Here is a 15,880-nt window from a genome sequence, read left to right on the forward strand (position 1 = left end):
TGAAGCTGCGAGCAACGTTCCAGACTTAAATTACTCTCAGATAGAATTTTTCAAAGCCGGAATTTCCTGAAGGTTTTGGTGTGTTCATATTTTGTCTGACAAACGTCGCTAACCGGGATCATTTAGATAATATCCTTGGGCCGACGAGTCAACATAATAGCATCTGTTAGCCAGAAAATTCAGGTCAAATCAAATTGTCAGTATGAGACTACTAACATTTAATGCACATCACAGGAGAAAAATCCCATTTTAGTTTCTCATTAGTTCCCTTTAGTGGGGTGACAACAACCTTCAGATGACCACGAGGAGCGTACTCTAGGATAAACAGAAATACTTCGATCTAACTTAAGTCAGCTCTTGGAATGTCCAGCAAATTTGTTTCCTTCTCTCACTAAGATTTTGAGACTAAGAACCTGCCAATAAAAAAAGTAGGTAAATGAAACTGAAAAACCTTGTGAGAGGCGGTATTATCTTTATTATTTGCGTCTTTACTGGAAGCGTTTACACGCACATATTGGGCTTTTTTTCTTCTTATGAGGACGAATATTTCTTTGAAAGTGTATTTTGACAGTATTATTTCTGCTTCCTTGTCCTGAAGGGAAAACCTCTACCAGACGAGGATTCCCCGGGAAATTCAATTTCCGAGCATCACATAACTGTGTCAATTGATCGCTCACATGCAGAGGTAAGCATTCTTGCAGTGTCATTGTTGTACCTAAGATTTTGTCTGGCTTGATTCCAGATGGAATTGCCTTCGAGGACACGCCTTTACAACTTTCACATACTGACATTGCTAGTGGCAATCCAAAAGTACTAGACCAAGCTAGTAAGGAAAGTCAGACGATGCACATATACAAGGTGTTTGTGGCTGTCAGGCTGGCATGTGAAAACAGTGACACGATGGGGTTTTACGAAACAACTGTAGGCGAGCATTGCACTCGTTCACACAAGCTGATCCATTTTCGTATTCCACCGCCGGTGCTCCGGTGCAGCTCCCGCAGTTTAGCATGATGACTCAAACCTGTAAATCCGCTCTAATTTTATAAACCCCATTTAGGTTGGAAGTATGAACACCGAAAATGGTCAACCCATGAGAAATATTTGGTTGGAGAGTTTCCATTTTGCTTGATTACCCTGGACGTGAATTTCGCTCGCTATATTGATAAGTTGAATACTTAAGTTAACTCGTGTAAGGTACTTTTGTTGTAATTGCCACAGTCAACCTTCTATTTCGGTTAGACAGAAGGCAATTTAAATTAAGTGCCAACCACTAACGTCGACACGTTATACTAAATATTATTTGGGTTCTCTTTGCCTTTGATCTTAGTGGGCGAATCATTATATTCGTTTCAGATGTTAGCTGTTCATTTTAGACTGCTACTCGTCTAATTACTAAATAATAACTAAGTCGCTTCGGTTGCTGTTGCGAACCTTCTAGTCGTGCCTTCTGGAATATTCCATCACTCTTCATCTTCTAAAGGTAATGCACCACCCATACTAACGGGTAAAAACACATGGTATAGCTAGCAGTCGATGAAAAGTACCCCATCCTGAGAAAATACCTATCACGTTCGATGAGTTTCAATGTTCAAGCTAATTTTGAGGCTGATGGCTTCAGCACTGATGGTTGTTCAGCTGCCTATCAATCTGTCCATTGAGCAAGATAACTGAATTGCAAACGTTCCGTCAAAACTGAGGAGATGCTATTAGTGCATGATTGGGTGAATAGTTCCTGTAGTCTCGCTTTCCATTTTGTAAACCGAGAAATACCTTTTAAGTCTATGTTGAGTGGGTGTTCATAAGTCATCACTGCAGCCATATCACGAGAGTTTATGATTTGTGGCGGTGCTACTCTTTTCTGTTGCCTTTACTTTGTTGAGTTAGTTGAGTTACGACATTCTTCAGAAATCCCCGAATGGGGTCCCTCGAATAACCTCTCTCATGGAAGAATTCATATAATATTTCCCCCCTTCTTGGTCTTCCATTATGTTATGGTGTGTTTCGAAATGTCCGAGAAGTGCCCAAAAGAAGCACTGTTTGTGGTAGTTCGGAATCTGGCCCATGCGCGTAGCCTCTCTGTAGAACCCGTTTGCACTCGTCCACTTGACATTCTACTAACAGGAGCATCTTCCGCTCTCATAAACTTTGAAATTAACGAAACCATCGTTCATCTAACGGATCGATCGCGAAACAACTCACTGATTAAGGAGTGAAGTTACTGACCAAGTCGTCTTTGGTTTCACTCTTCTACCTGCATCTCTAGTGATCCTGTCTGGGTTTAGGGAAACTGGCAGTCTCCGGGAGGCATGACGACCCTATACCATAACGGTGTCAAAACTGAACGAGGAATGAATGTATACTTTAGGATGGGAATCCGGTAATGCTACCATTTTCAGTTCTTGCATCAACATCTCAGTGATATCTTTGGGCTACCACTAAATGTCCGTAGTATTCGCCGCTGACTTCAAAACATGCAATGAAGAAGTGGTTGAATATTTCAGAAATGTCTTCATGATTTCGAGATCCGTTACGAAGTCCACGACTATTTAATGGTTCAGTGGCTTCTGTCTTGATGGAACGAAGATTTCCAGATGTGGACAGTGTGATCCTATTGCGTGAGACAGTTATTTTATTCCATTCTATTATCATGTCCACAAACTGCACGAGCGGTCTGACGGAATAAAGGGCATACGAACACAGGCCCTCACAATGACCCGTCATCACCATGCAGATGTGCATTTGGAAACGTTAAAAATTAGCAATGTTTTGTTGGTATCGTTCCTTCGATATCGAAGGACAAACTACGAGAGAATTTGTACTACACAGTATCTCGTAAAACGATCCAACGAAGTCGAGGAGTGAATTAAAGGGTTATTCATCTTTTTATAGGAGGCAGACTGACGGTCTATGTCATCAGCAAGACTATATTCCTAACACATTTGATGCTGAGATGTTGGGATATAAGATACTGGGACACATTGACTTTGTCACTTCAGCTCTCCTTGTGTCTCCTGATATCTATCTGTGTTTGGTTTTTCAAGTACTGATGATTTTAAAATCTTATTGGCTGTATATTAGTTTCGCCTAGGAAATTTTACCAACGAACTCTGTTACTTTCGTTGTTTCCAAAAAATGAAGTAGATTTCTTCACTTGTGAATAACCACTCCTATTTCCTTTCAGTCTTTGGGTCTGTAGCGAGGGGCTTTTAGTTCACTGTAAAGTCAAATGTTCCTCGTTATCCTGAAGAATTTCGCTGGAGTTGGTGACGATATGTATTGCAACAGAACAGGTTGTTCTTCATATTATCTACAGTAGACAGGAGGTTTATGGAGTTCAATGTTTGATTTGCTAAGACGTTTTTGCGAATCGTATCTAAAGAAATGCTACTGGAACCTAATTAAAATATCCAACGTCCGAAAACGCCTTTAATCCCCGGAATGAATAGCCGTAGTCTGATTTGTGTACAGCTTTCCTTTAGCATACTGTCACATTAAATAGGCAATGACATTACCATGGCTGATTTTGTATCATCCGATACTGATTACCTCCTCATGGCTTGAGTTAACAGAAATCGCTCAAGCCTCTCGCTGAAGTCAGTAAGAACATTGTTTTAACAGGGAATAAAGATAAATTACGGTCGTACCCTGGTAAAAAGGCCGCGTGGTTTCAACTGCAGCTTTCCGACCTCTTTGCCTCCGTGCAATGTCCGAATGACTCCTCCGTTCGGGTTATTAAGTCATCCAAATATGGGTCCAAGTTCATGTCACCACAATTAACACGTCATTCCGAATGACTGTAATGTACGGTGAGCTAAATAACATTTCATATTTTTAAAGAACTGCCTTCGGTCACTTGGTAAATGTTAAGCTACGGTGATCTAGTGCCTTTTATTTTATCCTCATACTTGCAGAATGTTTTCTGGTTCTTTATGGATGCTTTTTCTTGAAACTGTAAATACCCAGAATGGAGAAATTTTCGGATTCAGTGGGGAACTGTCTCTTGCAATGTTTTCAATCACAATTTTGTATTGCATATATTTATACTGAAAATCCAAGAGGCACTGTATGCTAGTTTTTTCGTTAGCTGAACTAGTCAGATCTGCGCATCTCAAGAAATTCTGGGGAGGTTCAAAGTCCTGAACTCCTGGCCAGCAGCTGGAGACTGAAACGTTTTATCATGAATGGTGTATCACAAGTGTGATTAAATCGTACTTAGACAATATATAACACCACTGGTCTGCCAGTCATTGAATTCACATCACCTGTTTATGTGTTGACTAGCTTTTCAACCGACAAATTCTCAGATCGCTGATTCACATGAACTACTCCTTACAAGTTACATATACTTTGCTATGGGTGATAGGGGATTCGTAGATTTCAAATCATATACCATGTGTATCTTACCCGCGTTACACGGAGCGACTGGTTTCCTTGTATGTTTCCCTTGAGATGCACGAAAAACCTGGATGATCGTAAAACGACCTCACTACTTCTGAGAAGTATTTTCTTAATTTCCTCCGCAATTGTATTGAGAAACAGCTAACCGTGATATAGCACATTCTTCTGGAAACCTTCACGTTCAAAACTCACCTTGCTTTACATTACGGTAGATCTTTTCGGCCCGAAGAATATACCCGATCCCTGATGCCTATATCTCGGTACACACAAATACATTTATCTTAACGTCAGCAAATCCCACCTAGATAAGTTCATTTATGCTTGGCAAAGGGACACTCAGCCGTAATTTAGTCAACCGTATTTAAACTATACTACAGAAATCTCGAACAGAGTAAGCATATAGCTTCCAACTGGCCAGTATCGGAATCAGCCAACAAGGCGAATTTTGCTGACACGGGTCGTGCTCCAGTTGTACGGTAGTGAAAGTGACGTTGATTTCGATGGTTGCGATGATGAGGACTGTGTGTAAGAATGACTTTCTTACCATTACTCCACTGGTGCTCACTGGTTGCCCAACTGATAGGCATCAATAAGGGTGAAAATGGCGAATGCGAGCCATTAGAAATACTTGAATAAGAATGGAAGTTTAAGCATACAGATGATGGTTTTGTGGAAACGAGTTATATAAATCTTAAATCTACTCAAAGTAGGTTTTCTTGTACTTCCGAAAATGCGGAATTAAACTCCATAGGCAAGTTTATTTTTGTTGTCCCTTCACGCCTCATAAGTAAATGCTATTTCATCAAAACAAAACACGGGTTTTTTTGGTCGCGAATTTGAGACGTCATTCAGAGCACTGAAAATAGTTTATTCTGAACTTCATGAAAGACTGAAATATGCCATGTACAAGAACCCGTTACATCCACCCCGTGTATGTTCGTGCATTTGTACGAAGGACGATTTTTAGCTTGCAGTAGTGCTTTTCCCTTGGTATAGCCGAGAACCTTGCGTAGAAATGAAGTCGTAAGTATGATCAGCCCATTATTTAGTAGACATTTTTATTCTGGTGCTCTAGAAGATGTGAACTCTTACCGTGTTTCCGTAATCTCGTTGCACTCTACGGATGGGGGTTCCTTGACTCTTAGGCTTAATTCAAGTGCTTCCACAAATATGGAAGTTTCATTTTCTCCCCGGACTGTGTCGCAAGTAGGTGGACGAGATAGCTGTTAATATGGTCACATTTATCACCACGGTGGTAAACAACTATCAGAAGGTAGCTCTTGCCGACTTACTTGACACACACTAGCCCGACCGTATTACCAGTCGTAAAATAGGGCCACATTTCCCTTTTTCGAAGACATCTCCACACAGTCGAACACCTTTCTACTCCATCACTGTCACAAGGATTTTAGAACCATGCAAGCACATTTAGAATTGACCCGATGGAACAGTGCAGAACAAAAACGTTTTTTGGAAATTTGGCGAGGGAGAAATTTGATGAAGGAACCCGAGGCAACATATCCGCATGTGTGATTTCGATCGCGTGTGCTTCCAAGCAAATTCACAAATTATCAAACCGAAGAGCGACATAAAACATCCGATTTGCTGAGTGGCTGAATTTTTTGTGACCCCATGATCTAAGAAGCCTACCTTTTGCAGACATGCAGTCGGTACGAGTAAGATTTCTCATACCTCTCTCAAATTTAACCCGCACAGTACGTGCGGTATTCTTATGGCACTGTCGCTTCGGCTTGCACAGGAACCGTTGGTTTCAAATACATTACTGAAAAACCAATAGCATCGCAGGAACAAATAAAACCTTTCACATTATGTTCTTCAAGCCTGATACATGATTTCTTTGCTGCAGATTAGAGGCGGTGCTCACAGTTGAGAATTCGAATTAGTAGACAACATACAGACATCTGTTTTTCCGGAAATTGTAGTTTGTCAAGAAAATAGGCTGAGGGGAATTCAGCCTAGGCGTTCCTGATCTAGGTGTAAATCGAATGAGTGCGAACCATAACCACTGCTGTGCAATCAAATGTGAGCTTCAACAGTGAAAATTACGCGAATAATACGTTACTGTGGAAACGTTTGGTTCAGACCTCAGTTTTTCCGTCTGCTTATTACAGTTCCCGGTTATATCATTTGAAAGGCATGGATGGATGTATTGATTCCCGATGTAGGGTGTTTGAAAGAGGGTTATTCTCCATGTATCTTAAATGCTATCTTAAAACTGTTCACTATGTGATAAAAAGGGCGGAAAAAACGCGGTGGCCGCACGAATGTAAAGAAATAAGTAAATAAGCTGGTGGTTGCTGAAAACGCTTCGGCCGCCCATGTTCGGTTTCAACAACCTTAAAAGTAGCGTAATATGTATATAAAGCGTATCGCGATATCCCGAATATCGTGCTAACTTGAACACGAAGCGGACTGGTGCAGCACACTCAGTTGCTTGAAAACATCATAAACGAGGGATTCAGCTGGGTTCCAGATAAGTCTCTCGTCAGGACCAGATTGATATGTCGCTAACTGGTATTTCGCTTATTTGGTCCATATAGAACATATGGTTGATGCAACCTCGGGGACGGCGCCTACATGATGTGCCTCATGATGGGCGAAACCGGTCGTTGGCTGCCGAAGTGTTTTCAGCAACCTTACGTATAGTGTATTTTGTCTATACGATGCATCGGACATGTTCTAGGCAGCAAGATAACTAAGTATGAAGTCGTACAACAGGCAAGTAACGATATACAAACAAGAAAAAACATGGATTATGTAGAACACTAAATAAACACCCTCCTCAGAATGCCGGATCTGCGTCTGCAAGGCTGATTCCAATGTGAACGACTGATTACCCAACCAGAAAACCATGAGAGGACTGCATATGACGGGGGATTGAAATAGGAAAACAGCTTTGACAGCCCATGACCGCTTCTGCCTTTCCTGGGGCTCATCAAATGGTCGCAATTCCCGATTTTCCGTCAACCTTATGTTCTACCTGAAACCAAATTGCACGAAATTAGCGAATTACACTCACTCGCATACAAATATGGAAACACTACTAACGAAAGATTTAGCTGGATTCTAGGTGAAACTTTTCTGAACATATATGGAATCACCATTTTGGGAGGTGCTCTGACACAGCAAGCAGATGCTCACCCTCTCATGCAGTGCACACATTTCTGAAACTTAATCCGATGGGCTTTGTCGTCATTTACCCAGCGTTCCCGTTGAACTGACATGTTGCACAAAAGGCCCGGGGGATTGTCAATCAAATTTACGCCTACAATCGGTCAACAAATCCCAATCATTAAAAAAGGCGGATCAGGCCGATGCATGGCATATATCGAAAATGAGAAACCGTCTGATGCTACCTAGCAATGATTTCACAATCGTATTCGGAAATGGTGGCAACGTACCTGGTCAATGGATGAGGGAAAATTTTTCCTATGATTTGGAGCATCTACGTTGATTAAATAGGACATAATAATGGAAATAGGTACAAATTAGTCTTACATAGACAACCCGTTCAGTGTTTGGTGATCCTAAAATTTATTACGATCACCGCCAGGTATACCAGATATATACCGGCAGATATATATACCACAACGCACACCTATTTTTAAAAGTAAAACTATCGAACCAGTGAAGAAAACGAAGCTCATTCACGTTGACCAGTGATATCCATTAAGTGCCATAGAGAAGTAGTAACCCGAGGTCGTCCGAGACCTAACGGAATACGGGCCACCAAGAAAAATCGAGAAGACAAGTACGAAGAAGGAATAGTTTTCGTACGATGTTTCCAGAAAACTTCCGCACTGATACCGCTCGTTGCAATCGATGACTGTTCAATAGTCAAAGCGGCATCTAAGATACCTCACACAGAGTAAGTGTCGCGCTAGCAGGAAACACAAAGAAGTATGCCAATCATATCTGTCTGCTCCAGCTTCGCATTCGTCCAGAAGGTGTTTCTACATTTTCACATACTTACTGCAGATACTCAAGCTCTGTGTATGGTATAAAGGAGTACGGCTACACAGCCTGGCTTCACTGACCAACACTCCCATTGACAGCGGAATACATCATATGTAGAATATAGGCTTGGTGATGACTTAACTTTAATCTTGGTTCGTTTCAGTCCGGCGACCAATTACATTACGAACAATATCAACGGTGTTTCGGTTGTGGAAGGGTTGCAGACGATGGCGATATAATTGAGGTTCTCAATGGCATATTTCACAGGAATTGTTTCCGGTGTCATATATGCAGAAGGTTACTAAAGTGAGTTTTGACATTTATCAACTTGTTCATTGCTGATACTGTAAAATTTGCCGTAGAGAATGCTCAAATGGGCAGTCTCATTAAAATCATATATGTTTTCTTAAGTGGGATGCTACGAAGCTGCAGTTGGTGAATATTACTTCAGTGACCAATGAAAAATCCATTTATGTACAAATTCGTGGGACAATTCTTTCATTGGACAGACTTTCAGAACCAAGCATTTGCACTGTTTCGTTTGTTCCACGGGTTTAATTGCAATAAAACTGCTACATAAAAAAGAATAGCTAAAACATTTTTGCAAGCCTTATTACCCCGTCATGTTTCCTAAAGAATGTTATGTAACTCACTTGTGCTGGTCTGGTGTTGTTAAGAAATTGGCTATTTGTCATTTACTCTTACTTGGCACTCGTTTTCAGAAGTGAATTATAGCACATTGAATAACACATGCAAAGAACTGTTGTCTCCAGTAGTCAAAGATTATTCGGCTGTCACTGATGCCAACAGCGATGTGTTTTGATGGCTGGTTGAGTTTGTGTTGTTGGAGACCGCACATTAAAAATAAAAAAATCACGTGTGGTAAATTGCTACGAGGACTGGTTGTTATTCCTATACCATGTCATTTAGCGATCGCTAAATGCTCTATGCAGTACTGCATATTTGGAAAGAGCTTTGAAGATACAGTGATGTTCTTTGCAATACACGAGCCATTCAAACCCTTTAGTGGCATTCTTTTTTGAGTGACTTTTCGTTGAGTGAGTAAACTGAGGCTTCCCTATACACATATCATCACTGATCTGTGGGCGCTCTGATCACCCAGATTTTAAGAAATTGATTTGATTACTGACGTTATTAAATGGAGCGGGAAACATCAGCAGGGCCCATCTTCCAGACAGATTTTGTTGTTTTGTGATTGTTCAACTTCCGCGTGATATTATATCCGTACTTATTTCAGGTCCATTATATATGTGGATGATCTCAACTATTGACCGTTCGGTATAAAGCCATTTGGATCCCTTACATACTGTCAAGCACAAGCTTGGCAGGCAACCAGCATTTCACGCCAAGGATGTCCCATAGGGTAGAAAACAGGACGGTTGCCGATGACCTCAAAGTAGTCAGCTATTCCACTCTGGACAATTTCCTCCTTCTTTGAGGCCGAGTCAATAGTAGAGATTCAAAGAAGTACAGTTCAACAAATCCAACGTAATAAGAAGTTAGCAACTAACTCAGTTTCGAGGTGTGATACAAAACACTTCATAGAATAATCACCTTGTGCTGCATATTACGGCACGACGCACCCGTCACGTTTGTTATGAAAGCACTTCTGGGTATAAGATGGAAAACGAAAGGTTTATTAGGATTTAAGTGAGCAACAGCACAGTAATTGTCTGTGTAGCGGATTCGTCTGTTTTTTTCTTCAAAATCATAGTTCACAAACCAGTGGAGGGTGCTAACTGAGATCACTGAGGTGGTTGCACCAACTATATGAATCATGATAAGACGACTCGTGAATACGTGCATTAAACGACGGGCATTAATTGAGCCTCAGAGAATTTTCAGTAATGCTGGTATTTCTGTAAACATGCATCAAAGGTTGATTAACCCACGCGGAGTAATTCGAATGATTTGAGCACATGTTTCTAAAACTCCAGGAAATTGTTGCACAATGATTTCGAGTCTTCAGACTCCCACTAAATATGCCTAATCAGGCTGTACACGTGATCCAGTGTTTAGAAAAAATCTAGTCTATACATCAGAGGATGATATATGGTAGAGAATGTTTCACTAACCACATTCCGCTTCGCGATGTGCCAAATTTCCTGTTGTTTATTGAAAAAATGATGTAATATTTCTATTGCAGGATTTCTAATGTTTAAAACGGCGAAAGAATTGTGTTAAGTGCTAGAGGTCAGGCATGAAATATATGCGTATGGATATTCTTTCTACTTCCCGACTTGAAGCTACTACTTTGTGGTGGCTGTCGAGCTCCTCTGGTGCAATGACTCCTTTTTATCCTCGGTGGACTAAGAAGTAGCATAACAGAAAGAAGGGTCGTCTAGTGACCGTAGCAACACTGTATTTGCCTCTGGTGTACGGATTATTGTCCTCAAATACTGAATTCAAAGGGACACTTCACCGACTGGTTTCCCCTGGCCTAAAAAAGGTCATGTTCGATTTTTTTATTAGGCCACGATTTTGATGTTCCAATCTGAAGTAAGCGTGAAACGTACGAAAATATTGCAGTAGAAAAATAGTAGTAGGCTAGTATAAAGCGAGTTGCCTAAACGCTTTACTACTTTGATAATAGTAAGTAGGTTGACACGGATGAGAATGACCATCTTTAATATCCGAATCGTTGGAGGGTAAATATTTCTCATACGGAATAGTTGGTTGTACGCACAACTTTGAGAGTGCGCTACTATATAAATTTTTCCAATAACGTTCTTCTTAGATAGCATCGAATATATGGTCTCAAATGTACCGGATTTTTATAGTCCAAGGTGGGATAACACCAATATGGAACGGCTTACAATGATGTAACTATGAAACGTATTAACCTCAATCGATGTTTGTAAATTTTAAGCGGGTAAAATAGGTTGATGACAACAATGTCATTAATTAAAACACGTTTTCAGCGGTTTCCAAAACATTGGAACTTGAAAGTTTAGTTCTTATTGTATTGTCAGACTGTTTCGGTGCATTGAATTATGTGGTGTCTTTGATCTTCCCATGTCTTCATAGATAGTTATTATAATTCAGTATTTCAAGTGGGCAATGATTCAAAAACATTGAAAATAAAATTTTGCAAATTTAATTGCATCAGAAATAAGTCCGGTCTTCACTGAGTTCAAACCTAATTCAAACCCTATTGGTGCTCAGTTGGCTGTATCGTGATACCGAGTTTCCGCGTTTCCTCGCCCCTTGGTCGGTTAACACTCCGTTTCTAATTTGGATTGCGTTTATTAATCATCCTACTCAGCTGATCTGGAGGGTTTTGAATAACGACGATGTTGCTTGTCATACATGAGTAGGGTCACTAAACAGTTCAATCCATATCTATCTCCCGTAAACCTTCGCTTAAAATGGGTGGTTTCAAGTTAGCTTGAGTTGCCAGCCACTAACCCACACCAGTGGCATAAAACCATCCGAAAAGAAGCATTAGATGCTGACTTAAATAGAACATTTTTGTCAAGTTTTTGAAATATTTCAAATATCATCACCTGTGGCCACATATGAAGTCAATAATGCTTGAGTGGTTAACATGTCTCGTTTACACTTGTCCTAGAAAATCTCTGGGAACCCAGTAAGTTAGTCCACAAGCATGTCGCCGTTGGAGGATGTGAAACGTAATCATACACATTGCCCTGGGCATTGCAGTACTTGTGTTGGCTCAATCATACTGGCGATTTCCCTGCTTTTACGGTATCTCTTTAGGAAGGGGAAATGGAATATAAATGCATAACAGCGGTGAACGATCACGGAAGTTATACCCCAGTGTTGTACCCAAAACAGGTGCCGAGTTGAACGAGTCGTTGCGCGATCAGTATTGATTTGTGATACTACCATTACGCAGACGTGTGTTAGACACGGGCTAATGATGACTGGATCAGGATATTAGTACTGTTCCACCCGTGACTGATTTTTAACTTCGTTTCCGTCACATTGCGAAAAAAGGCCTTGGGGAAGTTGACAAACTTTCAGAAAGCCAACCAGCTCCGCTCCGCTCAACAGTCGGCTGGATTTCCGGGTGCTTTCACAACGTAACTGTTTTTCCTACAATGTGGTGAAGATTAAGTTAGTAGTTTTAGGACTACTGTGGTATATCCACTATCTTCCGTGGACACCTTGAATTGCATGGCCCTATAGGACACAAGAATAAATCTGACCCACTATGAGAGGCATTCTATATCACCACTTACTTGCGTAGCCGGTTTGTAAATGTCTGTAATTTCAGTAGGCGGCTGCATATTTTACAGCATTGTACGTGCGAGTACACTGGAAGACAGAGATAAGTCACACACCCTTTTTTTAAGTAGAATAATTTTGTTAAGTGATGTATACTGCCTGCAAGAATGAGCTAGCTCTCAGGTGTTTTTGGCAAGAATAGGCCTCCTATTCAGTTGACTGTTAATCCCAGATTTCGGCACTCATGAGGCTGTCATGATAAAAGCTGTGTTCTTTAATATTAAGTGGGTAACGGCGTGTGCAACTGTCCCTCGGGGGTCTTTTGATTTGAATCCACAATTCTGGAAAGGGACGAACGGCTCGTTCTCGCTGAAATTTTAGGCGAACTCGTGGAATTTTTTAAGCCGGAGGAGTGTTACGCCGAATCAGGAATTATACTCGATTGTCGAGTCGAAGAAATAAAACGGTGCAAGTCCACCCAGGAGGATCAGAAGTCTCCACAAAACCCCTAACAGGAGCCTAAAATTCTGAAGTGTTTCGTCGGTTTCATTTTTGTTGTATGTTGGAAAAGTGGGTGCTGATCGCCCATTTGATGTCCGGTGTTTCCCTGTAACAGAAAGAATGCCCGCCGAACACTTCCCCTAACAATTGGCTTAAAATGAATCCTCCACGCAGTTACTATTTTGGAGAAAATATCTTTTGAAAGAAAGTCCCCCGAATGAACCTTCCCAAAGAAACCTCAAGAATGTGAACTCCAGCGAGTCATTCACAAATAGCCATGTTTCTCTTGCATGACCTACGGTAACATGCCAACTAAGATATTTATAGAGCAAGAAATTTCAAGGCGTTTTAAAGAACTTCAAGGTTAACAAGTATCTTGTCAAAAATCTGCTTTGCTGGACAAACATCCAGCTGTGATTGAACAAATGAGCTACGAATGGGTGGCTACGCAAGGACAACTGTTTATCTAAAAAGGTTAAATTAGCGACGTCGTCAGCTATTTGTAGAAACGCCTTTCAGGTGGAATTCAGCTAGGTCTATGAATTTTGGAGACTTAACTTGTTGCATTCATAATTTGAGTCTATCCTTTACCTGGAAATTGGCATAAGGTATACCGGTATGTCGAACAAAAGCCAGCAGTTGGCGTTTCGAACTAACGGAGACCCATCAAAGCAAATGATCTTTACACATTTAATAAACTTCTCTGTGTAGACAAAGGACTTGATACGGTTATTCTTCGGTACAATGGCAACATGTTCAAGGCCAGTTGAAAAAAGCTGAGCACTCAACCGATTCTGGCCCCTGCAATGACCCGAACTAGCAAGTGAAAAAATCCAATCAGTTGGTTCTTCTGAGAGCATCTGGGGAAATGTCCGAATACAGTCAATAGTGGAGGGAACTAACACATCCGACCAATCGGGTGGTAGTTATCCTTATTTTTCAGAGCCCTTAAACTCCGGTACGCTTTAGCTCGACAGCCTCCCCTGAGAAACATGTTTGGTGAGTTTCACACTTGGTAACATGGGCTGTAAATGCGGCACACCCATCAAGGCTCTGCACAAGCAGTCAAAAGTTTATTATCCGCTCTTTGTTTTATCTAGGACCCTTCTTCGAAAGGCCTCAGAGACGTTGATGAGCAGTAATTTCCTTAAGCAATCTGGTGGGCCTTTGTCAAAAACAGTCGATTTCCATCACATTTCGTCACAACAGGTTCCAAAGCCGCCTGGTACTGCAAAACGCTATCAAACGTACTGCCAAAGTCAATACGGAAAATATCCACAGGTGCTAGATTGTTGTGCATATTAGTCGTGAGCATGCGAGAGGTTTGTGATAAACAAAAAGTGGTCACGTGGGCTGTGCTGCTGTAAGGATTTTGATCAACGGCTTTGAAAAATAATGAAGCACTCTCAAGGGCACCCTGGTTTGTCGCACACGATTGATTTCGAGTTACTAGTTCGTCCAAATATTTGTCAAATCGTGATCTTTTGTGTCTTGCGTGTGAATAATTTGTATAACCGCTGCAAACCAAGGTCACAAATGTGAACTACTCTCAAACGGAGACTGTAAATTTCTATGTAGACTGTTTAGTGGGGTGAGAAGGTGTGTCAGTTGTTACCACAAAAGCATTTGGGAGGTTTCCCCAATCACAGTGACCGTACATCCGATTGTGTTTTACTTCAGAAATGTGGGTTGTGGTCCCACAAAAATTTTATCTAACTAGCCGTTGGAAAGTAGCATAGTTTGCCCCTAACAGAGTTGGAAAATAACATCGCCCGAATGCACAAGCATATAATATGTGGATCTTGTAGTAGACAGTGATATGTAGATCTTGCTAGGGCAAAGCCCCAATGGTAGTTATTCAATTTCGCGGCAAATTCTGATCAGATGGTCCACTGCGATTGTCCAGAGATAGGCCTACTGGTGGTCTTGTCTTCGTCTGACTACTACTAACAGAATTAGCAGTAATTTGCATTTGCGGAAGATTTGCGACCGAAGTTCTGAAGAGGTGGCTCTTGTGCAACTTCAACGCAATACACCTTATTATTATTGACTGCAGGAAATTACACCCTTGGAAGCAACACAGCAGTATTTGACCAGGACCATTCTTCATTCCATGTACTTACTATCTAGTGAATGCATACCCAACATTAGGTGAACGGCGGTCCCTTATAATAAAGACAAATACGGACGGACGTGAAATAATTTTCTGTCCTATTGTACGAGTCTCATCCTCTGTTGATTCAGAATTACGAACATCTGTCCTCCGTAAAAGTGAATTTACTACTTTCACCACTTCGTCAAGTAGCTGATGAGTGTCACGTTTCCACCTCTGTTTCTATTTAATAAAGCTTAACGGATTATACCGTACAAGACGGAAAGCCACAATGTTATCTTCCTTGCGAGAGGTCTTTAGGTGAGTCGGGATCGACAAAAATGAATGGATTTCACGAGATACCGTCTTCTCATCCTGATCACACGGTCTTCACTCCTACCGCAGCCGCTGTTATGAAACCTCAATCCACTAAGTTGGAGGATGGGGGCTCCACGGCTGAATCATTCGGATCGCAATCCACTGTGAGTGAATGCTCTTCTGCCATATCATACTATGCACTCATTTTTCGAAATATACTGTGACATAATCTCTAATCTTGATAGTCCATGCTATCTGACATGCTCTGTTGCCAATCAAATTGCTTGGAGTTTCCCATATGAATATCTTTAACCTTGGTAGCATTGAGAAGGTCCTATACATCAGTCACCATAATGAGGTAAGATAGCAACCGGTATATGA

General features: G+C 41.1%; 1 protein-coding gene across 1 annotated transcript in view; it reads left to right on the plus strand.

The window, feature by feature from the left end:
- T265_13881 (hypothetical protein) overlaps positions 1 to 15,663 on the plus strand; it is a gene marked incomplete at both ends in the record, with an annotated part of 28,100 nt that extends 12,437 nt beyond the window's left edge. The window contains 3 exons of the mRNA XM_009170949.1: positions 599 to 685; positions 8,208 to 8,287; positions 15,438 to 15,663. Of these exons, the coding sequence (XP_009169213.1) occupies positions 599 to 685; positions 8,208 to 8,287; positions 15,438 to 15,663 (393 nt within the window). The remainder of the gene's footprint in view (positions 1 to 598; positions 686 to 8,207; positions 8,288 to 15,437) is intronic.
- Positions 15,664 to 15,880: the final 217 nt, after the last annotated feature.

The sequence above is a fragment of the Opisthorchis viverrini genome (assembly GCF_000715545.1).
Source record: "Opisthorchis viverrini unplaced genomic scaffold opera_v5_112, whole genome shotgun sequence".
NCBI classification, from domain to species: Eukaryota; Metazoa; Platyhelminthes; class Trematoda; order Opisthorchiida; family Opisthorchiidae; genus Opisthorchis; species Opisthorchis viverrini.